Source organism: Amblyomma maculatum, chromosome 6 (genome assembly GCF_055883805.1).
Source record: "Amblyomma maculatum isolate TAMU_Amacu chromosome 6, ASM5588380v1, whole genome shotgun sequence".
Lineage (NCBI taxonomy): Eukaryota > Metazoa > Arthropoda > Arachnida > Ixodida > Ixodidae > Amblyomma > Amblyomma maculatum.
In genome coordinates, this window is record NC_139349.1 from 83741034 (window position 1) to 83768814 (window position 27781).

The following is a 27781-nucleotide window of genomic DNA, read 5'->3' on the forward strand; positions in this document are numbered from 1 at the left end:
GACGTCACTATAATTCACTCTTGCCCGTTGATAAAAGGTATCTTCACCCAATATAACACTGCGGAGTGCTGGTGTGCATATGTAGAGAGGCTTTCTCATTTACTTCATTTTAGCACGCCCACATCGGGCTCTTTCCGGACTAATAAAAACGTTCAGCCATTTTATTTTTGTTGTTTTCCTTCTAGCTTTGAACAATATGCACAGCTTCTAAAGCCCATTATTGCAATAATGCCAACATAACTGTTCAGTTTCCCAAACGCATGAGGTTGCACCTTTCAGCACAGGGAAAACACAGGGACCACCGGGTAAGTAACATGTATGAAATGAAAAGGAACAGAAAAAGTTTCAAATGTATCTGTATATACAGCTAGGTGCCCTAAGTTCATTCTGTATGAAAAGCATTAGTTCAAAGAAATTTTTCATTAGGCTGCTTGTGTAAGCGATCACTTCATTGTAGCTATGGCTTCAATCCAATGCAAAGTTCTTACAACACCAGCTGCCCACACAGAGGAGCATCAGTAACTTCGTGCTACCGAATTCGTTTCAGCCCTTTCTGGAAAACTACTCTATAGGAATGCACTAAAGATTGCAGAAAACAAGATAAAATTTCCTAACGTCACTAATCATATTACCACCTTTACGATGTTGGGATTTCAGCGATGTATCGAAGTATTAACGATACAGTACAGAGTATCCGTACTAAAAATTGATTTCGATTCTTTATCTTAATCGGTATCGGAAATACAATTTTTCGGGGTATCAACTATCGGTATCCAAGATACTTTATTGGAGTATCTTGCCCAGCCCTGCACAGTATAAGTATCTCGGACTTTGGATTGTTAATGACCTCAACTGACTAAGCACCTTGATAATGTTTTAGCTAATGCTAATTTCAAATTGTTCTTTTTGAGGAGAGCTTTGAAACTTTCTACTTCTGCTGTCTGTTTACTTGCATGCAAAGATGCAATTCTGCCAATACTAGACTACGCATGCGTTACTTGCAACTCTTTGATTAAATCTAACATTAACAAGACAGAAATGGTGCAAATAGAAGCAGCCCACTTCCTATAGAATAATTTTGGATGTACTTTAGTGAGACCACTTAACAAAAGAAATCCTGCCGCTCTTTCTTTCTACAAACAGCAGTTGTATAGGACCTCCTAACTAATTCGTCACTCTTGTCGTTTATTTCAAGTATTGTTCAAAAACTTACCATCCGCAAACTTCAAGGTCCATTGATCTGATTTGTATTGCATTTTTTGCACACATTATTTTGCTCTTTACATATGCACTGCATCCCACCTTGCTAAAATCTTCTGTGGATTTGCAGTATTGATGAATAAATAATTATAAATAAAGATCAGCGCCTCTTTCGTATCACCTCTGTCTTCACCACAGATGCAGCAAAAGCAGATATAAAAACGGAACAATGTAAAGCCACTTGAATTTATTATTTCTCAATGAAAACGGCAATCCGCATTGACAAGATGAAATTATGAAAAGTAATGCATATTTAGGGAGCGGGAAAAAATTTGAAAATCGTTCACCTTGTAGTTGCAAACAGGCTCTATATAAACAGTCACTCCATTCAAAATGGAAACAAAGTACACGGACTATACATGTCCCGAGAATTTTGGGCAAACTGTGACCCCACAGCAGAATATTTGTTTCAATCACTCGGTCTCGCTTGAAATGGATAGTCTTGTCCTGTCAAAATACACATCAGTTTTACATGGCCTCCAGTAAGCACTTTCAATACAATCTTATCTACCTTCATGTGACGACGTACAGAGAAGCCGAAAGCAGGAAAACTGGGTGACGCCTGACCTGAGTGAGTGCTGTGTATTTGTTCAACTAAGGATACCACAGAGCATTTCTTGAAAGTTACAGCAGGATTTAACAGGGAAGCAGGGCTATGTCACAGATTCTGATTAGATCAAACAAGAATAAAACTTGACAAGAAAACTAAACAGGGTAATGCTACAGTGCAATGCCGTTATACTCGGTTTTTAAACTGAACAAGGTAAAAAATGTACCTGAATGGCTAAAATAAATTTACCCACGATTATAACCGCTACAAGTACAGTTAGGATACAACATCGCTGATATTTAGGAACCAATATAGTAGCAGTTTTGTTGACAGAAAACAAAGTGGAGATTCAGATTTCACTGCATTGAGCACATTACGAAGCGTAGGTTGGCAACCATTGTAAGGGGTCTTAAAAAGGGTCTCCTTGAAGTGAGAGTTGATAAAAAAGAAACGAATTTCCTTCAGCTGGCTCAAAGACACCAGAGGTTTTTCATTTGTGCCTGCTACATGAGACAAATAACCAAGCTCATCTAATGCTCTCTTTAGCAGTCACTTGTTCATAGTTTAGTGATTTGCTTCAAGCAGGAAGACGTGAATTACTACGAAAACAATGCATAATAGTGTGTCCTGACAAACACAGTAATGAATTCAGTCAGGAAATTTCTACAGTAGAATACCATAACACACATACCTGAAGTCAAGGATGAGATGTACACTAGTTGTAGAAATATCTAACCACTGTTATGCTGCGATGGCATGTTTCGATGCAAGGTGTGACTTTTACGCATTTTACTCATAACTGGCATGTACACCCTCCCAATTTTTTCTACCTGAATGCGCAAGCATCAATCACCGTGTCAATAAGCATCATATAACAAAACACGGGCACTATGAGCAGCCCGATGTAGCTGTCCTCAGCCATGCTGTTCCGGGAACCGAACCTCACTCCTGCTCCTTTTGAGCGCTGTTATCGTCTTCTGCATTCTTTTTTATTTTTGAACGTTCTCGTCAAATTATGAAGTGCCAGGTACTAGCACTTAGGCTAGATGGAATGTGATATACACCCATTGATCATAGTGTTTCATCTTTCTTTTTCCAATGGTTCACGCAGCACTTTCCAGCCACAAAGAAAGGTATCTGTCACTCCAAGTCCTGCTGGTTACAAATGCTCATCTTGCAAAGAATAGCGCAGACGTCTGGACAATATTTTACCAAAAATAAATTGACTGCTTTTCTCTCGAGAAAAAAATTAAAAAACAAAGCCTCAGTTTCGTTGCTCGCACTGGCAAGAAGGCAAAATGCATTATGTACCGTGAAGCTCGATAGCAACGTCGTCTGACTGTATTTATATAGTATTGCTTATCAATTCACACTTTCCTCTTCTACAGGAAAGGAGGCAGCCTTGTGTTTCCTCTCCTAATCCTTTCTCAGCGGCATGCGCAAAGCAGGAGAAAAAGTGAAAATAGGCGAAAAAGCAGATGGGGTTGGGTCTGGTTCCCCTAACAGCCAGGCCAAACGAAGCTGCGCTGAACTGTTTACTGCATGCACGCACTTATTCTCACCGAGTTCAGCGCTGTGCTCCATCGAACGGCGCTTATCGACTCAGCAGTCAACACTCGTGCGATCAGGAAAAAAAATTGGGAGGGTGTACACATCTGTAAGAACGTGACAATTATCTCTACCTTATCAGCTTCATGAGCTGTGAACAGTACTGCTTGGCAAAATGTGCTCATGCCACCTCAACATATAACACTGAAGTGCTGCCGCCCCAGTGTAAAAAAATACAAAGGAAGCAAACATTTGAAGTACTCGTTTCCAATGCAACTCAAACATATGTACTGATAACTGTTGATAACATAAGCCACTGTTCATTTATTACATCACAACTAAATACTAAACTAAATACTAAAAAACATTATGTTTTGAAGCGCTGAATTTATTGGTTTTTCATTGCATTATGTAATGCAGTAAACTGCAGCACATTATACCCATCATGTATGTGGAAAACTTACAGTTCAGTAGTATATTCTTGGCAATGTATGCTGTTGTCAAATCACACGTTATATGTATATTTATATAAACATAAACGAGTTGACACACGATAAAAAAACGACTTCCTTATTTTAATAAAAAAAAATGGTTTTTCGACCTTGTGTTAACTCGTTCACGCTTTGCCGTTCTAGCTTCAACCCCCTCCCTATACACTGTGTGTGTGTGTATATATATATATATATATATATATATATAAATGTATTCAACCAATCCCAGTGACTGAGTACTACACGCGCACTATTTAAAACTGTATTCATTCTGCCACAGGGCTCATGAAAATGTTGCTGCAAGATACGAAACAAAAATTTACAAAAAAAAAATTGATGTCTATGGGATGATTTGTGCAAAGTTGCACAGTTGGCTAGCCGATTTGAAACCACAAACTGTAGCTCAAACTTCGTTCAAGAGTTGTACTCAAATAATGCACTCAAATAATGCAGGCATGTGTTGTGTGACCATAATTTTGGCTCGCTTTTAGTGAAAAATTCTGCTTCAGCACGAGATCACATATTTGAGCAGCCCTGCTTTAGTGATCGGGGTAAGTCTTGACGAACACGTAACGAAAAGGAAACGACAGAAATCAGATGCCACTAAGCAAAAGCCCACGATCCGACTAGTGACAAGGATTTTTGCTACGCTGCCTCTGACATAAAAAATAGGCAAAGAGCTATACCGGAACAGACCGCTAGTAATTCATCTGAGGCAAATGCCAGTAGTACTCAGAACCATTTGCCTTTAGCAGTAAACTGGGTTGGCACAGAAACACATTTTGCTGCTGGGTCGAGATGCGTGAAGTCTATGGAGACTCAACAGAGAGTCAACAGGTTTTCTTTGTTGCCTCTCATAAGCCAGTGCAATCTGTCCATGAAAGGCATTGGCAAAAAAAGTGAAGTTATTTAGGAACATCAACAGTGAGAGTCAGGTTGTGGCTAAGAGGGAACAACACAGCACCACAGCAGTGCAATTCACACACAAACAAGTTGCACAACCCATTTGGGTGAAGTTGTGCCGTTAAATATGCAGCCCTTGAGGACAGAGTGGTAAGGACGGACGGAGCACACCAAAGGCACCATTGGCACCCAGTGACCTTGGTCAAAACAAGTCAGAACCTCGTCTTGCCCTTCATCTCCAGCCCAGCGAGAGACAGCAGGGATGGCATGCTCTCTTAATGCAGCTATCTTTTTACCTCGCGTTGCTGCGTTTTTTAGAACAGAGATTTCCAAGCTTCATAAGCACCAGATTCCAACAAAGAAAAAAAAAAAGAACCACTTTGTTTCTAAACTAGCAGCTCTTCCAAGCTTTTATAATGACACAGCCAAACATTTCTAAAAACATGCTGAAAATTGGGAGCACCAGCATTTTTAAATTTTACTCTGTGAGCTTCCTCAACTCGCCGCAGCAGCCTAATTCACCAAGTGGACATAAGTTGCAGAGACGATGGGAAACAAGCCCGCCTTGAGGCTCTCCTGGGGCCAGTTCTCAATGAAGGGGGGACTATGTCAGTCTACCTCCGCCACTTCCTGGGTGCTACCTGTCTACCTCTGCCGGGGCTTTGACAAAGTGGTCCTGGGCCCCTGCCCTGTACTGGCCCTGACTACTCAGCTGTGGATACTGAGCGGCACTGAGCAGAGGAGTATTGGCCTGCGGCACAGCAGTGTTGGCAGCAAGAGTGCGGGCGTTCGTGGCCCGGGCTCCAGGGGAGTTCCTGCCCGTAAAACCCGGACTTGGTGGTGTCCTTGGCTGGGTGTAGTAAGTGGCAGCCTCTGGCTGCTGTGATGTGGCACTGCTGCTTGGAGGACGTGCTGGACTCGCCGATCGCGGTGTCCCCGGAGGGCTCGAGTTGATTGGTCCTTGCAAAGCAGACGGTGACGGTGGCCGAGAGGAGGTGCTGGCATTGCCCACTGCCCCTCTGGATGGGATGACTGTGGCCTGAGTAATGAGGGCGGGCTGGCCACCCCCTGCCAAGGCCAATGGGACAGGCTGCACACAAAGAATGCCACTGTGATGTGCAAACATGGCAATGAATGTGTAGCGCTGCTACGCTGACGGTTTTGTGCAATAAAAAAGAGCTACAATACAGCTATGGCACAAGTGTTATTGAGATGGTATTCCGGCAATCCAAAACAAGTGCTTTGGTCAGTCTATATACTGCATGCATCCATGCCCGATTGCGCTCCCCTTAATTTGGACTTTGCACAACCAGGTAGAACAAATTTGCACAGCGAAAGCCTTTCTTGGCTCATGAGCGGCGTCCAGCGGAATGTGTCAAACTAGTCATACCCATAGCCACTCCAACAGCAGCCACATAACAAGCAAACATTGGCTAAATTAGCTAAAGTATATAAACATTGGCTAATCAGTAGCTGAAAGCCATAAGCCAACACAGAAAAGTCGCGAATGAATCCAGAAGTCCATAATCAATCTAGTAGCCACATAACAAGCCAATGATGAATCCAAAGGTTACAATAATAACAGAATAAAAATTACATAAACAAAAAACAGAAGTAAAATAAAAATAAATACATAAAATAAATAATAAAAATGGCATTAATGCCCCTAAGCAGTCTTAAATGCCTCCTAGAATTTTTTACAGTTAAATTTGATTTGACAATATTTTACTCTGCTGCCAGGAAATGGCTGATAATTCAAGCTTTATACAGTCCTATCTGAAAAGCAATGAGGATGGGCCCATGCAGTCCCAGTGTTCTCCTTGTAGTTAATAGTGCTTTAAAGGACTATAGGCACCAAATTTAGGCAGCATCTTTCTTCTACTTAATGATGCGTAAGCCGTTCCTGTATATCGATCTGCATGCAGTTTTCGACTACGACCACTGAAAAATTTATAATTGAATTTTCTTTTTTCACCTGTTTCGGTTTCGGCAGCCGGGCGATGGCTGTGACGTCACAATCAAATATTGACGCGTGGCATAAAAAATAGTGATATAGTCGCTGACTCTTCACTTGCAGCGATTCCTGCTCTTAAGACAGGGTGGCTTTATCATGGTGGTGAATTCAAACGACACAAGAATGATTATATCGCTGCATTATCATTTCTCCCGTGACCTAGACTCGACTTTGACGCCACAGCCATCGATCGGCCCTTGACACCGAAACAGGTGAGAACAGAAATTCGATTATAAATAATCCAGCAGTCGTAGGTGAATATGATGTGGTGATCTATGTACAGTAATGTCTAGCGCATCATTAAAAAGGATAAAACACGAACCCAAAAATTAGGTGTCTATACTCCTTTAAAACTGTGGTGATGCACTGTAAAGAAGCCGACTGAGCCAGGGGCATACAGCATGAAGATGAGCAGCCCAGTGGTACCTTAGCAGCAGCGTACAAGTGCAAGGTGCAAAAAACAAGCACAGTTGTACATTATGCATTAAAAGTAATTAATCACTCAATTGCACTTTCCTGTAATTTTGTAGTTAGTCGATTACTTCTTTGAATTGGTAATGCTCTAAATATAATTCAAACCAATCTTTATTATATTATAACATGGGCAACTTAGGGTAGTTACACCACACGAGGTTAACCTTGCTGCCTAGAAGGAGGAAAAACAAAGAAAAGAGGTGGAGATAGGAAAGTTTTGAGAAAGAAGACAGCGAAGTGAAAGATGAAGGGCAGGACAGGAAAAGGCGACTGCCGAGCTTTACTGGTCCAGTCAGCCCAGAGGTGCCATCCATGAGAAGCTTGCGCCAAATTGGTGTGTTGCCTCCGCCGAAGGGGGGTAAAGACACCAAATTACAAGCATGTGCAAAGCTTGTCATGCGCTTCCTTTATGTCTGGAGACAATAAACGTCAACTCACAAACTCAAGGAATATGTAGAAAATATTTTAATCCTATCTTAAAGTTAGTGAAAATGCTCGCTCTTGCATTCTCGACCCATCATTAGCGCACTGACTGTGAAGTAGATTCACGAAAATGAACATGGTAAGGTATCTGCGATGTCATTGCACAGTTTTCTGACATAAGAGATAATGTTTTGAGACAAGTTGCCAACAGCCCGAGCAACGCCTCTGACCTGAGCAGCCTTAGTGTTGCTCCTTACGCCTCTTCCATTGCACTGGTGCATATCAGTGCGTCAGTATTCTAATGCACAGACTACACTGTAGCAAAGCACTCGACAGCCATTTTCATGCCCTAAATCTTGTGAAGGCTGCCGCCGATGGCGCTGCGATGGTCGGCAAACAATGTTGTTGTCGGTTGCCATAGTCAAGACCAGAGTGGTCGGGTGGCGAAGCAGTATAGCACGGCTGGCTTGATGTAGTACTTCACGTTCGTACCAGAAAAAACAAATGCTATCAGTACTTCACGTTCGTACCAGAAAAAACAAATGCTATCATAACGACTGCTTACTATACTCATACAACAGCAGCATGCCTGCACAAGTGCAGAGCTTTCGGCAACAGCACCTCCCGCAGGTGTGCCAGGCAACAAACTGCACTTCTCGATCCCTGTCAGTCCTACTCATCACTAGGCCTAGGCCTAGCCGGTTTCACTGGACGGCCCTTCGGAACGGGTCAAAGTTGGAAGGTTCGCCTTTCGTCACCGCTTTACTAGGAAGTTCATCTCATAATAAAATAAGCGTGTGTTCGGCGACCATCTTCAATCGGCCTAATTTGCTTTGCACAAGCAGCGCTGACGACCGTTCCCGGCCATTTGCAGTACTGGCACTTATTGCTGATTGTACGTGCGTCCTGCGATGTAAGCAATTGTCGATCTCAGTTCGCTGAGCCAAACCTATACTTGGTTTGCATTTTCATTCGCTAAAATTTGTGAATTTTTCCTCCACAATCACCAGATTCACCCACATGAAAGAGGCGCTCAGTACGCTACACAAAGGCTATGCAAACAACCCGCGAGCACTTACACGTCCTCCTTCATAGTATGGGGGTTAATTCTCGAAAGAATGCGCCACGGGGGGCTAGACACTACAGTCGCCTTCTAGCCCCGACGTGCAGCCCTAACAGACAGAGCTGTGACCCCCAACTCGCGGTGCGAGAAATCGCTACTGCGGAGGGTGGGAGGATGGGAGGGTGGCCAGTGTGCCCTCTCCTCGCGGTTCTCCCCAAGAGCGCACGTAATCACGAGTGTTAACTACGCGCGGCTCTTTATAATGGGGGCAGGGGATTATGAATCCCCACAATAGCCAAAGCAAGTTAAGACTACAGGAAGGCCATTTCGCTATTACATTTTTCCCAGCCTCTCGAATAGCGCAGGGATTTGGGTGAAACTGTAGCGAAGCGACGGCTCTCTGCGTCGGTGCCGCAACAAGCAGCATGTTTCCGTGGTGTGATACAGTGTTGCCCAACTGTCGGAGAGCAAGATGGCAACAGCTCTTGGTGGGTGGCCACAACATGTTTCCGAATAGCTTGTGTTCGCACGGTGTGAAAGGATCGCCAACACAATGCAAACGTCATGTTGGCAGACGCAGTTGACCAACTGTTTCTACAGTGCTACTCCGCCATGAGAGAACAAGCAGAAGAAAAGCAGACATGTGCCAACTTACTGACGTCATAGGTTTTTGGTCCACGCAAAATTTCAATGTTATGCCTTCTGCTTTCCGACGGCAAACAGAAACTTGGCAACTACGAACCGAAACTCAAATTGCTGCGTACCAGTAATACGATAAATAATTACGTAATGCGATTTCGTGCTTCTAACATCGTGTCCTATGCTTACAGATTCGCTATGCACTATTTACAACACACAGGTACAACACAAAAATTTGGTGTCCACTACCCCCAACACTCTACGTCGGCTCAACCGCCAGGATCCCTTTTTCCCCAGACACGGTAATACCAGATCAGTAACCCTTTTGAGAGGCCTTTGTCCTAAACTGCCTGACTGTGATTTATTACAATGAGCACTCAAGTGTGTTACGAAGAAAGTCAACTTTCAGAGTTGAATCCTACCTTGACACCATGCCAGATGTCAGCAAGCTGCCCTCTACACCATGCTATGCAGATCGTAGGCAGGAGGGTGGCTGGCACAAGGTAGAGCAGGGCTGGCTGGGGAGTCTTCATCAGGTACAGTGCTATAAACGTCAGTACCAGCCCAACACCGTAGACTGCAAAGGAGGAACAGTAGTGGCATGCTAGTTTGCATGCTAGTTTGCAATGTGAATGAAAAGAATGCATACTAGTCGATTTATTTTTTTGATCAATTAATTTGTTTCACAGTAACAAGTTAAAACTACTAGTTTTACTGCTTAAAGGTTAACATGCATCAAAATGCAGAATATGCTTCCGTCTCCTGGCTGTGAAGACAAGGTTACGCTATCATAATGTTCCGATTCAGATAACCATAAAAAGAAGTATAAAGCCGTTTTCACAATGACTTGATAAAAAAAGAAAAATATGAAGCGAATCGGTACAATCAACAGGAATTAAGAGCTTAGAGGGTGAAGCAAGGACACTAACAGAGCGAAGATGGATCAAAAACCAAGAGGATTCTTTAAATTTTGAACTATGGCAAAAAAGGAAAGAAAACTTCACCAGGAAAGAAATTAATGCAGCAGAACCTCGGTGATGTGAATCTCATGGGGAGGCAGGAAAATTCGTATCACCAGCCTGAAAAAAAAATCAGCATGCAGGAGCATGGGAAAGGCATTGACGCCGATCTGTTCATGGCCGAGAAGATTCACTTATGGCCGCACGGCCAGAGCTAACCCCTTATGGTGCATGCAGCGCAGCAGACGATTGCGATGTCTGCAATGTGCGGGCTACACACCGCCAAGTTCTCCTGACGCATACGGCACGAGAGCTCATGATGTTAGTGACCTCCGCACGTGTGCCGCTGCAAATTGCTCCCCGTGCAAAGTCAACGACTGGTGTGCTGTGCGATGCGAGCATCACCGGCAACTATTTGCGGCACAAAGCACAAACGACGATCAAGGCAAGGGAATTATACCGGCAGCGACATGTAGGCCACAAGCCACCACACACTGTTCACAGTGCATACAGTACGGCTGGCGATCGCAGAGTGTACGATATGCAACTAGAGCGTAATGTTCAAAGCTGTGGTTGCAATTTGCGCAATCGTATCATCCATAGTGGCGTGGGAGAGTGTCTGGAACATCTGATGCTCTGCACATTGAAAACAATGCACTTCAGCTGGGCAATTTCACGAATTCGTATCATCCCGAAATTTTGTGCCAGCTGGATTCGTATCGCTGAGATTCTGCTATTAATAATAAAAAAAAAAAAAAAAGAACATACACACAGCATCAGGTAACCAATTAAATACTATGTAGTCTTCCAGAACGCATCTGCAGTTCTTTTCCCACCCCTACCAAAGGATCATTTCTGGCAATTTTGACATTGCAGTAACTTTTGTCTGGCAATAAGCTTGACTGTGGTACCTACGTGGTTCAGCCGGGCACGATGCAAGCCTGACAGCACCGAGATCAATGAACTGAAAGTTATCAGTGCTGAGTTGCCGCCAACGAGTGGAAACGAGGCCATCTGTTGTATGCACAGAAAAGTGCCAGGATGCAAAAAACCCCGAGGCAAGCATTTTAAGGTGTGCGAATCCCTCGCAGCTGATGAATGATGTGACAGATGCCTTTAGGTGGCAATCCGGAGTTAGTAACTTTCGGTTTTATGATGTCAGCGCACATTATTAAAGGTTTGCGTGATACACGGCCAAACCAGGCAAGTTCCGTTGCCAAATGTACTGCAAAATAACAATTACTGCCATGTGTAAGCTCCGTGCACAGTTTAACCGTAAACGAGCCAGCGGTTGAGGCAGGAAAACTACAGAAAGTGTTCACAACAAAAATGCACAATATGCAGCAAACGCAGAAAACGAAGTGAAGTTGCAGGAGACATACACAGTGTCCCAGTGAAAAAATAAAGGCGACTTCTCGTCGTCAGCAGGTCAAAACCATGGCAGTAGGCAACGAGCAGACCTGCAACAAAAAATAAGCACAAACGCTTTGCTTGTAGCAGAAAAAATTATGAAGTGTTAGTAGGTATACTCCATAATGTCACTGAGTTTGCATTTAGTACAAGATAGTGAAGACTGACAAATGTTAGCTGATGGTTGGATTAGACAGGAGTGGTGGTGCATTTACCTTTTTATGAGGCCTACCTTATAGAGTGAAATCCTGTTTGTACGATCTCACTTAATACGCTTATCGGCATAATACTGTTTGCTGCTTTTCTTTCATGGCTAACGGCGTATACAGGCAAAGCATTTTCTATGGCTAATATACGTCCTATTTTCATGCGGGGTTTGTACAATGCAATCTTGAAAATAGAGGAACTCGCAGGTTTCGAATTTCCCTCCCCTAAGAAGCAGTGAAAAAGCACTGGTGGACGAGGGCTATAGTGGCATTATTAATTGTAATATGGCCTATGTTTCAGTACTATTAATTGCTTGCGTAATAATTGGATGCGAGTTTGCGTCTTTATCGAAAGTGTCATTATCTCCGTGACCTTGAGTCATCCGATTGGTGGAAATGCTAGAACTGGATGTCACTACTGCTTCTCGTTCCGATGTTTCAGACGATCACGGTCAGACAATCACATGATTCGAGGTCAGGGAGGGCTTTGCATCGATAACGATGCAAAGGCATCGCCAGAATATGAACCCTGCATCCTACACTGAGAGGTTCAGGCAACCGCGCTCTTTCTGGGCACTTTAGCTGAATGAAATCAAGGCTTTGTGAGAGAAGGCTGGGGCGTACCTGGGACCAGGATGTCGCCAAAGCCGAGCAGTGAGAACTGACCAAAGCAGACTGACAGTGACTCATTGTTGAAGTGGGGCACCCTCAGCACCATAGGCAGCTGTTCCTGAGTGTTACCACCTTTGGCCACTTCCACCATGATGCTCTCTCCTTTCTGCTCAGGACACATACAACAGGAAGAGGCAATCAGTAAAATTTAGGGGTGTGCAAATACTGAAATCATCCAATATCAACTGAATATGAATATGGAGAAAAAAATGCCTTTGAATACTGAATATCAGACCAGTGAAAAAATATATACACAAACGAAAAAATAAAAACAAAACAAAAATGTTGCTTACCAGGTTTATTCCAGAACCATACATGGCAATTGCAATCAAAATTAAACTAGAGCTGTACAGAAGCGTAAAGGTATACTCTTCTTTACCTCATTTCCTACGCGATGCGGTTCGAAATGGAGCTTTGGAGCAGTTTCGGGGCACCTAAAATATCGAGTTTAATTTAGCAGAAAATGCATTTTGAAGCAATGTGGAGCCCCTCATACATGCACAATGAAGTATTAGATCCACAAAACTAGCAAAGGTGTTGCCATTCCCAGTTGACTTTCTTCAAAATAAATTTTGCGCTCGTAATAATATGCCCAAAATTCCGACAAATTGCTGCCACACAGTAGGTTTGGTGACCAACTGCACATGTGCTAACATACGAGCGGGCCGAGCCTGAGGGTGCGTGACATGAAAAACAAGACCAGCAGGGCTCACGCACCGCAGCTGCATTCTTGCACTGCCTATGTGGAAAGGGGTGAGGCGACCAAGAAAGTAGGCGAACCAACATACGAGGCACCCGTTTCTGTGGAGACATGACTTCATGAGGAGAAACACAGTTTCTTTGCAGTGCCTTAGGGGCACAGCGGGTAAACCATTTGGGAACTATAACTTCCCAATTACGCAAGAGCAGGCCAGATTTGGGAAATGAAGCATCAAGAGGCAAATCGCAGTGACAGTCAGCTTTTGCGGTGGCTTCTCCACAATGCACTAGGCTTGCGGGGCCAAGTATCCGGAATCCACCAACAAAGCACCAGCTCAGCATTGTCATCAACAAACCAGATTTGATTTCTTACTATTAGTGCGGTAATCTTCATCGTTATAGCCACTGACAAGCGTCGCATGCTGGCGCGCTCGAGAACGAAGAAGTTGGTCTTGTATTTGTGATTTGCTACGCCTGCCGCCCTGCTGCGAGTTCATCCCGAGCAGCTGGATCCATCTGTGTCGACTGAATAAACACACCCCTACACTATATATATCTTTTCCATGCTTAGGACAACTCGAATGTGGACCAATTCTGCAAGAAATACTAAAGAAGGAGTAGTTCATATCAGACGTCAAGAAAGGCAGGGGCGGAGCTGACCGACCGCGTCTTGAAGCACACCTGGGAGCAGGAAAAACCGCCTTTTGGAGCAGGTTTGGAGGAGACAAAATGGAGCTTTGGAGCAGTTTGGGAGCCCCTAAAATGTGGATTTATAAAGTTTTAATTTAGCAGCAACTACATTTTAGAGAAGCATAGACCCCCTTATATGTAAACAGCGAAGCCTTAGAGCTATAAAACTTCCAAAATGCGTTGCAATTTTTAGCTACTTCCTTAGAATACATGCTGTGTTCGTAATATACTTAATTCTGTAAAAGTATTCCAAAGCAGTTTTATCAGATCAATGCAGCTTGAACAGTAAAGATAGCACTGACAGGACAAAGGAAAAGAGGGGATAGGACATAGTGCCCAGCTTTTCCTCTCATTTTGTGTATTCTGTCTCAACACCACATTCATCATTCAAGTATTACATCTGTACAATGGCTCCGCAGTATATATAACACAGCAGTTACTTGTGAATAACACTACTATATGAAAGCATCTGCAAAGAGCAGCCATAGGTCAAAGCCTAGCACAGTAAACATTCATTAATTCAAAATTCATGGGGTCAGGAAAAAAAAGTTCAAATCACCAAACACTCCCGAACAAACCGAGAAGAACCACTTGCACTATGGTAAATTCACCTGACATGCGATTTAGCAATGGCTCCCGCATTTTTTAAATGAGAGCAACGTGACAATCACTATTTTCTGCATTTCCATCAATGCTTTACTTCTTACACACTGTCAACAAGACAGTCAAGACAGAACTATTCGGAAATGGAAGCATCCTTCACGGCACGACGCGGTAGTGGTGGTGTGCCTCCTTACAAGCAGACTGAGTCAAGAGAAGAGGCTTCGCTGCTCGACATGCTGAATGGCACTTGACGAGCACATATAGTCTGTTAAATACAAGGACCATGCTGACAAAACTACGCAGAACGCACAATGCCATCAGTACGCGTCCGGAACGCCTGTGATCAGTTGGCTGCCTAATAGTAACTATGCAGCTGATGCATGCGCAGCCAATAGCCGATACGGGCTAGCGAGAACACCGCAAAACTCAAGCACGTATGTCAGCGGCACATGAACACGTGAACTGCAGCATGTAGATCAGGTTTCAAGAGTCCTATTTTGGAAATATTACTCACCGTGAATATTGTACCTGAACGCGGCCTAACCTGTGCGCCTCTATCCCCGTTTATTGGTTCTGCCGAACCTAAGCTAAGCCACCACCAATTTCCAAGCGTAACCATAGCTCCCTAGCTTTTGCTAGCCCCCCCAGTTTAACCAGAGCTAAACCATAAATATATTTGTTTGTATTTCGACCTCGGCAGCTCTGCCTCAAGTTCAGTAATTTCCCATTCTTTGCATAGCACGGTTAAAAAAACTAAGCAATAAAGCAACCTTACACCCCCAATTCTACACTGTTTACACAGGTGCTGTCCATTGAACTGGCCACGTTAGCCCCTAACAGAAATGAATGAGATTATCCCAACTTGGATTTTTTTTTTTCCCAACAGCTTCAGAAAACGGCATTCACTTACCATCGTCAAGAATGGAGTGACAAAAACAAAGAAAATGTCGTAGAAGAATAGCAACACCAGGAGGACACTGCAAATCTGCAAAAGATGGCAGGGAAATATATTACAGACAATCATCAGCATTACCACATCAAGCTGATCCCACAACCTTATTTAGCAGGGCTTTGAAACCACATTCACATTACAATCGCAAGGAAATGCATGAGGAAAGCATGTTGCTCAAATTGCAACAATGCCTAGGAAGACCTTAATACGCAAAATTACTTTTGCGGTTGAACGCACAAGCAGGGTCAGCTTTCGATACTTCAAACATGAAATAAGACTGATAACATGTTGATATAAAGAGATTCTGAAGAACGTACCATGAGGTTGGGCAGGCGTAGGGTCTTGAGCATGTTGATGCTAAAAGCAACCCCCAACAGGTCCTGGAGGATCCAAGATTGCGGATGGTGCCGCAGTACCACCCACGTGACCGACACCGAAATAGCAAACACAATAAGTGCCAGCTGCCGCACTTCCAACGGACCATGAAAGCACGGACATAGGTTGCGTGGGATCCTGTATTACAATGGGGCAGGACAGCAAAAGGAATCAGCTGCAGCAACAGCGGCCTTTACCATGTTTCACACATGAATTGCGGGTATTAACTTCCGAAAGGCTATAAGGGACATCACAGTGGAGAGCTCGGAACTTAAATCACCTGCAGTTCTTTAACATGCACTGACATCACACAGAATAATGACATTCGTGCATTCTACCTTTATCAAAATAAGATTGCGGCAGCTGAGATCGAACCTGTGATCTTGCAAAAAGCAGCAAAATGCCACAGGCCAATAAGTCACTATGATTTGGTTTGGTTTATGGGGTTTAACGTCCCAAAGAGATTGAAGCTATGAGAGATGCTGTAGTGGAGGCTCCGGAAATTTTGACCACCTGAGGACCCCCCCCCCCCCCCCCCCCCCCCTTCTCCCAAAAAACCTAAGTGTGAGGCTGCCCAGTCACCCACCACAACCACCACCCTTCAAAGGCTTCTCTATATCTCACTTCCACCCTTAAGAAGCACTCCACCTACCTCTGCCCACCTTCCTTCAGCCTTTATAAAAATTCTGACACGTGTGAAGGCTTCTTGTCACATGCGAAGAGCATTCATTAGAGTTAACGCACCAAAGTGATCATCTAGTGCAGCTCCTAATGCTTTCACAGAATCCTTACATCAGATGTCTAATCATTCCATAATTGTTTTTTAGTCCTACCGACTCTGGCACTGACCAATCTACACAACAAAATCATTTCTGCAAAAACGAGTAAAACTTTGAAGTTAGATTTTCTAAGTTCGGCATAATTTGCCATTTTTCCCAACACTGACAAGTCACTTGTATGGTGATTTGTACTTGTCCAAAACACAAAGGCCAAGAAACAAAGAAAATTTTAAACCACACTTAACTTAACCTCAATTTCCATGGCAGTCAACTGAATTGATTTGCTGGTTCAAATATATGGTATACTCAGAAGCTCGGAATACAATAGAAACCAAGTTACTCCGTGACCCACGTGAACACCTTTCGCAGCCCACCTTGGTGGCTCAGTGGCCTTGGCGTTCAGTGACCAATTCCAATGTCGCTGGATTGGTACCGGCTGCAATGACTGTGACCAGTGGAATTCGAAATCGTCGTCCCAGAGCAAGAAAAAGTGCTCCGTAGCGACCAGTGGAAATCGCCATAAGATGCGGGTGAATGCGAAACTACTCGTGCTATGATATATCAGTGCAACTGAGTCCCAGGTAGTGTAGATTCTTCCTAAACCCTCCACTATAGCACCCCTCATAGGCCATGTGTTGTTGCGAGATGTTAAACCGCACAATTTACAGTTTACAATTTTCACCCTTAATATTTTCTCCAAGCTTTGCATCTACTGCACCCAACTCTTTATTTCAGCTTAATATGCTTTAAAATTGCCATTTGCAGTATGCAAGAACTCATATAAGACATCAGTCTGTCACTGAATTTCAAAGTTATTTCACAAGATGTAGAATTTTTTTTTTTTTAAATGAGGACCTCAAAAGTTTGCAATACATGATGGCACCAGGCAGCTACGTCGTCAATGTGCATTTTAAACTCAACAGGCTTGAGCACAAACCTTGTTGTCCCTATTGGGATCTTGTATATTAGAGGCTCCAGCACACCAATTACAGACACTACAGAGGCCAAGGCAAACATGCCAATGATGAAGAACACTGAAAAAAAAAAAAAAAAAAATAGAAACATGAATTAAAATTTCTGTAAACATCTGCAATCACTACACAGTGTTATATTCACAAATATTCACAAAAGGAACTTTAATTAATGAGACTAACTATTATTAGTGAACATACCTGGAGGTCTCAAAATGGACAAACGGGCAAGATATTCATTCTTTGCATTTTTTCAATGTTCAATCAAAGGTATCAGTGAAACTGCCATGCATGCTAAAGAAAAAAAAAAAAAAGAAGCCAATTTAGCTGAGTCAGCCAAATGCAATGCGTGCCAGCATGTAGCATTTCACTTTGCTTTCGGTTTGAGGCTGGGGTTTCAAGGCAAGCTTCATGCAAAGATAGGAAAAATTGCTGACTGAGACCTTCAGGGTAGTGCACTATGAAATTGTGTGATCGCTTAAAGCACCTCAAGAAGGCAATGCAATAGTGATGTGTTTGGATCCCTTGCATACTGACGGAAGAAGGTAATGGAGACGATAACATGCAATGCACAGAGTGTAAGAGGGGTAGTTAAGTACCCTGTGTGGTCGGTTGCAGCGAAAACAGTGTTCTCTTGCAGTAGCCAGTGAGGTTGCCCTGCTTGCGCTGGCACTGAATCCAAACCAAGCGACAGCGAAGTTGTGACCACATTTATTTTATTTCATTCAAGGTCAGAGCCCTTCCCCTCCATGTTTGCTCTCTTCCTCTCACTTAGCGGTAGCCTGGCTTAGGGGCTCACTGCAACATCTAATGCTGCTACAGCACTAAGGTAGAAAGGCCTGCTCTGGCACAATTACTATGCCTGAGACCCACGTGACACTGCTTCCAATGCCCACTTGAAGGTCAAATGAAGGTCAACTCCCCACCATCATTTCCACACCTGGAAAAACAATAATTCATACACGAAGGCAACAAATATGGCTCAAAAAGCTGCCACTCACCCAGATACTGAAAGAAGAAGTACAGTAGCAAGAGCATGACTCCCATGCAGATGACAAACAGAGTGACCAGCACGGGAGAAACGTCCAGGGAGCTCTCCTCTTCAAGCACGTTTTCAGACTTTGGGAACGAGCTCTCCTCACCATCGCCCGCAACATGACTGGCATGGGAGCACTTGCCGATTTCGTGCTGGTAGCTGCAGTACAGTTTTGGCAAGAAAGTGCCATCACTAAAGCTTATTCAACAAGTTTAGGAAAGCTGTATTTGGCATTAGACAGCCTGCAGAGCTTGCTCAATAATGTCAGGATGCCTTCACACTCCGAAATTAAAAATGGTGCTCATTTTATGACTCTTACCATGCTTTTACTGCCAGTTTTAGATCTACTCATCTGTGAGCTAGGTAGCAAACTTTGCATTCATTGACTTGCAAGTAAAAGTAGTAATTTGGAAACCTAATACTGTGCTTTATGAAGCAGCTGGGCAGTCTCCCCAAAGAAAAGGGACAGTCAGTTTACTCAATATCTCTTCCCAGTCTACACGAAATTTGTAGGATGCAAATTCTATCGGCATTGCACACTCTGGTGCTCAAAATTAGCATCTGGAAGCAGAGAGCACTTTAAGCTTTGATCAAATTTGTACACAATGAAGCATATTTCCCCGCTAGCAGTGATAGGAGACAAAAAGAAACGGCAGGCTTACATCTCATGCTTGACCAGCCCTGACCAGTAAGAGCCCACACCGAGGGTGAAAACGGCCACCAGCCAGATGATAATCAGGCTGTAGTCAAAGGCCAGGCTCCTCTTGGTAAACAGCTTTGTCATCAGGGGCTCCTTGGGCTTCATCAAGCTCTGCAAGCACGGGCCACACGCATTTACCAGAGAGCACCGGCAGTGCGTGGTTCTCAGGAAGCACAAGTCAGCTACACAAACCTAGAATGTCTCATGGATTCATTGAGCAACAACCACGAGGCAAAAAAAAAGGAAAAAAGTTAGGACAGGCCCAACCCAGCTACGCCAATGGTAATTTGTTCAGTAGTACTGGTTTGGCTCCTGGTTCAGGTCAAGGTCAATACAAAGGTCAAATCATGGTCAGCCATAGGCTAAGCAATACTGGCGTTTGTTTGAATTGCTTGCACAAGGCCCCGTGGCTGTGGCCTCAAAAAACAGTTTAGCCGATCAGAGCGATGGCACAAAATATTTGACGGTGCTGAATTCTCATCTGACCTTTTCATGTGGAAGGAGCCGCCAAAGCTAGCAAGCTAACAGCTCAATCCAACTCTATCGTGAGATCTGGTCTCGTGTCGCATCATGTAATCAACCCATCAAGCAGAGTACGGCCTCGTTACCTGCCGACTACCACCTGCCAGATGCATGTTCATGACTTTTTTGAGGCTGCAAACTTCAAAGGGGAGCGGTAAAATATTGGTGGTTGCTATGGCAACCACCGGGTATAGGTTGCTAAACACGTCATTAATGATGTCACGAAACAGCTTTGTCAACCAAAGCGAAAGACCACGCAATTCTTATGCTCAACCCAAGTTGAACATAAATACGAGTGTACTTCTCAGCACACTAAAAAAAAGCTGCAAGTTTTTTTAAGGGATTACAGACAGACTACACTGGAAATGTGTGTGTGGTATATATACCAAATAGCACACGGCCATACATACTGCCATCGTTCGCGATTACCGCCAGCTATCTGGCCTCCGTCTCTGGCTCATGAGCGCATCAAATCAGAGCGCTTGTGTACTACAAGAATGCGCTTGTGGAAGCTGATACCTCACTCTCACAGCTCCCACTGCATAGTCACAAAAACATATCCCCGAGTATAGCAAGCTTGAAGCCTGAGGTGTGAGCGTGGCAGGGAGGTGGTAGTAGAGGAGAACCTTGACGGTTATGCAACACAAAAAGTCACCCTGCGCCGGACGTGGCAGCTGTTCCCACAAAAAGGAGCGAGGCCAAAACGAAATGCCGAACCTGCAATTGAAGGCTTAGCTAAGGTGGCAGGCATAAAGCGATAATACTGTGATGAGTCCGCAAAGATAGGCTATCAAATTTTGGATGAAGATTCATTCCTCCCAGGATACGCAAAGAAAATCATAACAATGTTACAGTTAATGATAGTGATTCTAAAGATGGTTCAAATTGTCCTCTTATGGTGGCAAAAGGTTACATTACGAAGCTATGGTGTTAGTTTTTCTCGCAAACAGAACTTAATTTGATTAAAATTGGGGTAAGAGTAATTAAACAGTAAGAGGTCCAAATTCGTGCATTTAACAGGATCTGGAAGAGTTAGCAGGTATGCCTAGAGTGTTTATTTTATTAGCTACCAGGACGTGTTTAGCAAATACTCATTTAGTTACAAGACAGCGTTATCCGAGCCAAGTTATCGCCAACAACTGATAGAGTAAAGACTTGCTCATCCAAATGGCTTTACAAGGGAGAGATACTACTGTATTATCAAGCAAATGCACACAGATCCCACAAGGCCAATATTTGCAAACAATCACCTTCGTGGATGCCACGTTTTTATTAATGACACTCACAGCGATATCCGTGAGAAGTGGAGTACCCAAAGTGAGCCTGGATGCGTTACCTAGCCTTTGTCATATCATGCCCAGCAAATAAAGTAGCCAGAACAGAAACTGTGCTCTCAGGCAAAGATTTTTAGTACACAGTCCGTTACTTCCAGCCATGCTTCAGCAAGACTGACCACAATAAGCAGAAATGATCATAGAAACTGCCCTGGACAGGCCATGGTCCCGGCTTCGAATCCTAGACCAGAACGAATTTTTCTTGAACTAAATATTTTATGTGAAAGCTGTATAGCTTTCCTTCGTAACCACACAGCTGTGCTTGGGTAATTACTTCCTTCTTACAAATTCTACTCCACCTCGGGATTCCACTAAGCATTATTCAAACGCCGTTCCCACTTCAACTTGTTCATCAATTCACTCTTGTTTTACTCTCTGGCTTGGTAACCATCCAAGTCTGCTCAGTCAGTAGGGCGACTGCCCCAGACAGGTAGCCATTCCAGGTTTAAGCCTCAGACCAGGAGGAATTTCTTTTCACCGATGAAGTTTCTGCAAAAACTGTATACCTGTCCTTTGTAGCCACACAGCAGTGTTTGGATGGATGTCAATGAGTACCTACTCCATCATTTAGCCACAGACTGAACAAAAAGCTAATAGTGAGACTGTTACTAACAAAGCCTGAAATTGCATGACATCACAAATTTCCTCATATTACAGAGACTGAAGCCAGGAAAAAAAAAAGGAGCTCTTGAGCAAAACTTTTCTACTGTTGTTGGGGTCATTTAGAAATCTTCAAAGAGCCCGCCATTCTATATTCAATCCATAATCAGTCCCATCCCACAGATAGTCAATTCAAAATGAAAACCTTATGTGGAGATTTTAACCTACCGTGCATAGGTTGGAACAGAGTTAACATATTAGGACCTCAAGACGACACACGGCTACTTGTAGATCTGGCCCTTTCGCAAATTAACTCAGGTGGCCTTGTTGCTAACCTGCGTCACTAGCATATCTGAATATATTCTTGACCTTTGTTTTTTTTTAAATTTTCCAGAAAAATGTACAGTAGAAATAACGAGTGGTAAGACCACAGTCTAGTTCACATCGCTGTAAATACAAAAAGAAAAAAAGAAAAAAAAAACAGCCCCAGCGATAAAGAATGTTCTCGACTTTTCATCGGCCGATGACGCGTAAATTTTAGACTACCTGCACTTGCACCTGGGGGAATTGAAAAAGGCTTTGATTCTTCTTTCCTCTAGAAACGGTTTAAGTTTCTAACAATGAGCTGCATGGACAGGTTTCTCCCCATCCGTGAGTCACTCTAGAAACGGCGACTTGTACAAAAACACAAGGCACACTCAAGCAACCTAGTCATAATTTCCACTCTCAAAAGCGACTTGGTTGAGAAGTTAAGACAAGCACAAGCATATTTTTATGGAAGCACACTTCTACATTTCCTCAGGGAATTGCCTTAGAAGTTCTGGCGGTTTTTGTATGACAAAAAAAAAAAAAAAAAAAAAAAAAAAAAAAAAAAAAAAAAACCGTTCCATTGACCAACTTAAAATAAATGGAATAACTTCCATTAATATTAGAGATCGTAGATGAATTGAACTTTACGCCTCGAAAGGCTCTCACAAGCTATGATCCTCTAGCTGCGCTTACTATTAATAAAAATTTGTCTTCTGATGCACACAAAATGTCAGACATTGTCATTCCTTGCGAGGGTATACTTTCCCTGCTCTTGAACCTTAACGTAAAAAAATCTTGCGATGCGGATAACATAGCTACCGCATTTCTTCAGCGATATGCCGAATTAGTTTCTTTTTATCTTTTCTACATTCTAAACAGTTCTTTAGAGCAATGTTCAGCAGCCAATTATTGGTTAATTGCGAGGGTAGTGCTGGTATACAAATCAGGTAATAAGTTTAAAGCTTCAAACTCATCAGCATGTCTTGAAAGGTTTTAGAACATATTATCGCCAGCCACATTACCCCTTTCCTCGAGGTGAATAAGAAACCTAGCCATAATTTCCAAATCTTTTCACAATTACATAGTTTGTTCCTGTTGTTCATGATTTGGTTTCCACTACTGACAAGCAGCTGCAAATTAATGCTGCTTTGTTAGATCTGTCAAAGGCACTTGCATTCCTCACAGCTTGCTTACAGAAAGATGAAATGAAGTAGGACTTCCTGACTAACTCATTAACTGAATAACTGCATATCTGCATGACCGCACACAGTCCTGTCCTATCTTGTCTGTGTGTTGTCTCTGGTGCACATATATTTTTGACAGCTATGCACCAACCTGCCCCGCTAAGTGTCTTACTGTTGAAATTGAAGAGATAAAATCAAACAAATTAGATATAGTGTTTGGGGTACCACAAGGTTCCATACTGGGCCCATTACTGTTTCTGATTTATGTTTATGATATTGCGAAAAGTGTGGATGACTGTAAAAATGTGAAATTGTTTTCTAACGACTGCATCATTTTAACAAAGTAGTAATTTCTCAATTACTGCTCTATGCAAGTCTCTGTAAACTCGAGGACTGGTGCGAACATAAAGGGATGCAAATTAATTTCACTAAAACTGTGTCCATGTCCATCACCACAAAAAGAATCTTCTTAACTTTACTTATTTTATATATGGTCATGTTATAGCAAAATTACCCGAGTTAAATACTTGGGCTACACAATAGACCCCTTTCATAAATGTTAAGTCAGCTTCACCTCTATGCTGCATTCCCCTCTAATGGCGGAACAGCAATGTATTGAAACATTATATTATGGCCATAATTCATATCATTTATGCATCAGAACATATTTGCATAATTGCTCTATTACCACTACATGCATCTGTGTAGAAGCAACATGCGACTTCAGGTCTATATCGCCATTTTTCTGGCGGCCAGTGACGCCATGTTTGGGGAAAGAAGCAGCGTGGGAAAGCCTACTTAACGATTTTTGCAAGGGGTCCATTACTAGCAAATATACTGAGAACTGCAATATTCAGAGCGTATGCATGAAAGCTTACAATAAGTAGTTTTTTAGCTCAGAAAACTAAAATATCCCCCTCCATCGTTAAGCTTGAGGCTTATCGCACTTTCGTTCGCCGATCCTGAAATCCGCAGAATCATGTAGGACACATGCTATGAAAAAGATACTGCCATGCTGGAGCGGATACAGCGGCTCGCCGCCATGTTTATTTTGTCAGGCTACAGGCCTACGTCATCAGTGAAGCGGTTTGAGCTGGGATCGCTCCGAGCATGACCAGCTATAGCAAAATTAAAATTCCTGTACTTACTCTACCATGACAAAATTGGACTACCAGAAGATAAAATACGCCCGCTTCTTGCAAGAACAGAGCTCTAACAAAAATACTTTTTTCTCACACACTGCCGAGCAATGGAACTGTCTGCAGTCATCCGTTGCAGAATGCAATGATATTGTTATGTTTCAGCGCTCTGTAAATGCACTTTCTGTAACCTATCCTACTTGGGCAGCGATGCTGCCTGCAGTTTTGTTAAATAAGTAAACAAACAGGTGATAAGAAGCTCCTTAGAAAAAAAATGAGTATGGTTCGAATTTTTTGTAGGCGAGTAGTTGCCAACTGCCTGAGATTAAAACATTCCCATCCATAGTGCTTACAGCTGGATGTGTGATCACAACAGGAGAAGCACTGCGTCATGCTCCTGGACCACAAAGCCATATGTGCACATATGCAGTCACCCGAAATGCTTTCAATGAAGATGCTCTGATGCACACTGACAACGCATCCCATATGCAAGAAAATCAGGCAGATGATGATAAGAATTATCTTTCAAAATAAAATAGGCCCTCCAGTGTGTATCCACTGGGTCTTTGAAAGAAATAAAGGGCTTGCTAGGTGCTCTTGTGAGGCATGAAAAAAAAGTAGGTGTTCACATAAAAATTGCAAAGCACTCAAGCGCCACATAAATTTTCTAGAGACTTGACAAGTTTGCACATTTTTTTTCAACGCTTAACAGAATTACATGCCACTTTCACCAACTGTGAGATTAATAGTTGAAACAGATCCACCAACAGGAATGACAACAAAAGAGTTTAGAGGGAATGCTCGCAGGTTTACAGGAAACACTTCAACATGAAATCCCGGAGAGCTGTTACTTTACTGCTTACTTTTGATGTGTGTTTTTCGTCACTTCTATGCTTTGGAGAAGCACTGTTTCTGCCAGGTTCTGCAGCCTAAGCTGAAGCTCAACAGCACTGGACAACTCCATGTAATTATTATTTATGGGGAAAATGGATTATTTCTGATCATGCTGACTTTCATCGGGCAGAGGCAGATGCACTTATGGCTCAGAAAATTGAATTAACAAATTTTCCTCCTATTCAATTCAAATTTGTGACACTTATAGCAAAAAGAAGTGGCTGCTACTATATTGAACTAAAAAGCAGTTTAGCCAAGTACATTTCAGAACTGCCCAAGAAATCGCTGTCAACGCAAGCAGTTTACTACTAAACCTGACCAGTGAGGGCAACATCTATACTTAGCTTTCCTTCTTTCTTTTGGAGGAGATTAGAGGTGGGGGGAAGGGCTCGTCTTACCTAGCTTATAAAAGAACTGTTTTCAGTAAGAAAATATTTGCGAGTAGAACACATTACACTGTTGATATGGCCAACTTAAATTTGTCCCTGGTGCCGCTTTAGGGAGGAACTTTTGAGTGCCCTATGCAGAATTCATCGTACAAAACGTGCTCACAGGAACAGTCATATGCAATCAAGGACTATTCACTGTGCCAGGGGATCATACTTGATGCATTTGTGGATTCATACCATTGAAAGTAAGCACTTCATAATACGGCTACATAACCTATACATGCACAGTTAAGACACCCACCAGTAAGCTGTTGCCAGTGACGTCTGTGACGAAGCCCACAACAAGATCCAGGTGCCGCGTGTCATTTCTGTTGATAATGATGTTGTCCTATTTGCAATGATAAAAAGCATCAGCAAACGTGACATCAGGGGCTGCATAAAAATTATTACACCTAGACACAATTAAATAAGCACTCACCACCCTGCTCTTTTGTGTTGAAATAACGACACCATACGCCTGTGCAGCCTTGTAGTGTAGAACAACCTTGTCGAGCGTGCAATTTCCACTGTCCCTTATTAAGGCTACTTTACCATGCAAGTTAATCGACTGTAGTTTCTTGCAGCCGTCTTGAGATGTCAGGTTAACCATTTGCACGTACGGCTGCATTGTAAATGATCAAGAAAAGTTCAATGCTTGACAGGAGTGCAATTTAATCGCACGCGAAAAAGCAATGCTCATTTCATTGCCTAAAGAAACTTACCATTCGTTCTGGACTCTCTGGCAACTCTTTGAACTCTGAGAAATACACCATACAGAACTGATGTATTGAATTGTCCGCTTCGGCCATTATCACTGAATATTCTCCGGCGGAGGCCTGCGGACAGCAAAGATGCAAGGTTAAAACCTGCTGACTAGATATCGTAGTCACGACTTTCGCTGCCGCGATCAAAAGCACGTATACGTATATGATTCACTAGTACTAAAACGTACACGAATCCTGTGGTCAAACTAATGCAGCCAACCCCCCAAATATAGCAGTAACTGCATAAAAAAGACCCGTACCTGTGAAGCGATCAGTATCAAAGTCAGCACCAGCCTCATCACAGGGGCAGGGAACATCCCACACAAGCGACGCACACAAAGCAACGTCATGGTGTTGCTAGCCACGGTCAACTGCTAAGAGTACTCAAAGATGGGTGAACATCGATGATTGTGACTCCAAGAAAACATGTTGCCGCCACTTCCGGCTGAGATGAGCCGAGAGACACGTCTCTGTTCAGGCACCTCTGCAAGTAGACCCAGGGGAATATCGATGAAACTGGCAAACTTGTCTTGCACAATCCCAAACGACTAGGAAAAGAAAAAAGAAAAAAGAAAAAACACAGTTCGCGCACCGCAAGCTTCAAGGCAAGTAGGTGACTCCAGACCTCATTGGGACTGCGTTATGCGCTGTAACCACGCCGCTGCTCGCACAAATGCCGGTTGCTTCTTTGGCACCGTCACTTTGAACGCAATTTTACAAGCCGTGCTCCGAAGCATCACATAAAAGAGGGAAGAAAAGATCACTTAGCGACCAATATCAAGTCCCCATCTTGGTAGCAGCTCCAGCAGCTGACGCTCGCCGCACACCCTGGATACCTGGATAACGAATCCTGTTTTTATCTATTTAAAACTACATTTAAAAGACGTTAAACAGAAATTAAATTGCAACAGAGCCTTTTTATGCTATTCAAGAAACTAATGTGAGCCTAATATTCTTTTTAGTTTTGCGAAAGCACCGCAACATAATGATAATGAGCATTTTCGTATTTTCGTCTCGAGAGAGCGCATGTCAACAGCCTCAAGCGAACTACACAGCCAGGGGTCGTACTACCTGTCTACCAGTGCCATACAATTATGACATCGCATGGCGGCGTTTTTGATTGTGTACAACAAGGCGTCCGAGTTTTATAAACGTGCTGCTTTTCCCTCCCATCAACAAATACTATTACA

General features: G+C 43.1%; 1 protein-coding gene across 5 annotated transcripts; it reads right to left on the minus strand.

The window, feature by feature from the left end:
- Window positions 1–1430: 1430 nt before the first annotated feature.
- Window positions 1431–27437, minus strand: LOC146186154 (signal peptide peptidase-like 2B). 5 transcript variants are annotated; one of them, XM_084607062.1, is made up of 14 exons: window positions 27364–27437; window positions 26852–27075; window positions 26550–26663; window positions 26267–26449; window positions 26090–26176; window positions 19380–19528; window positions 18683–18876; window positions 17648–17744; window positions 15874–16069; window positions 15515–15589; window positions 12565–12718; window positions 11707–11784; window positions 9788–9942; window positions 1431–5842 (listed from the first exon to the last, which is right to left on the minus strand). In XM_084607062.1, exons 2-14 carry the CDS (start codon window positions 26939–26941, stop codon window positions 5390–5392), a joined length of 2025 nt encoding a protein of 674 aa, XP_084463188.1. In that variant the 5' UTR covers window positions 26942–27075; window positions 27364–27437; the 3' UTR covers window positions 1431–5389. The 5 variants fall into 5 exon arrangements, with proteins under 5 accessions (XP_084463188.1, XP_084463185.1, XP_084463186.1 ...); XM_084607059.1 differs by having other exon boundaries at window positions 27217–27426; XM_084607060.1 differs by having other exon boundaries at window positions 26852–27139; window positions 27217–27426.
- Between the last annotated feature and the right edge of the window lie 344 nt (window positions 27438–27781).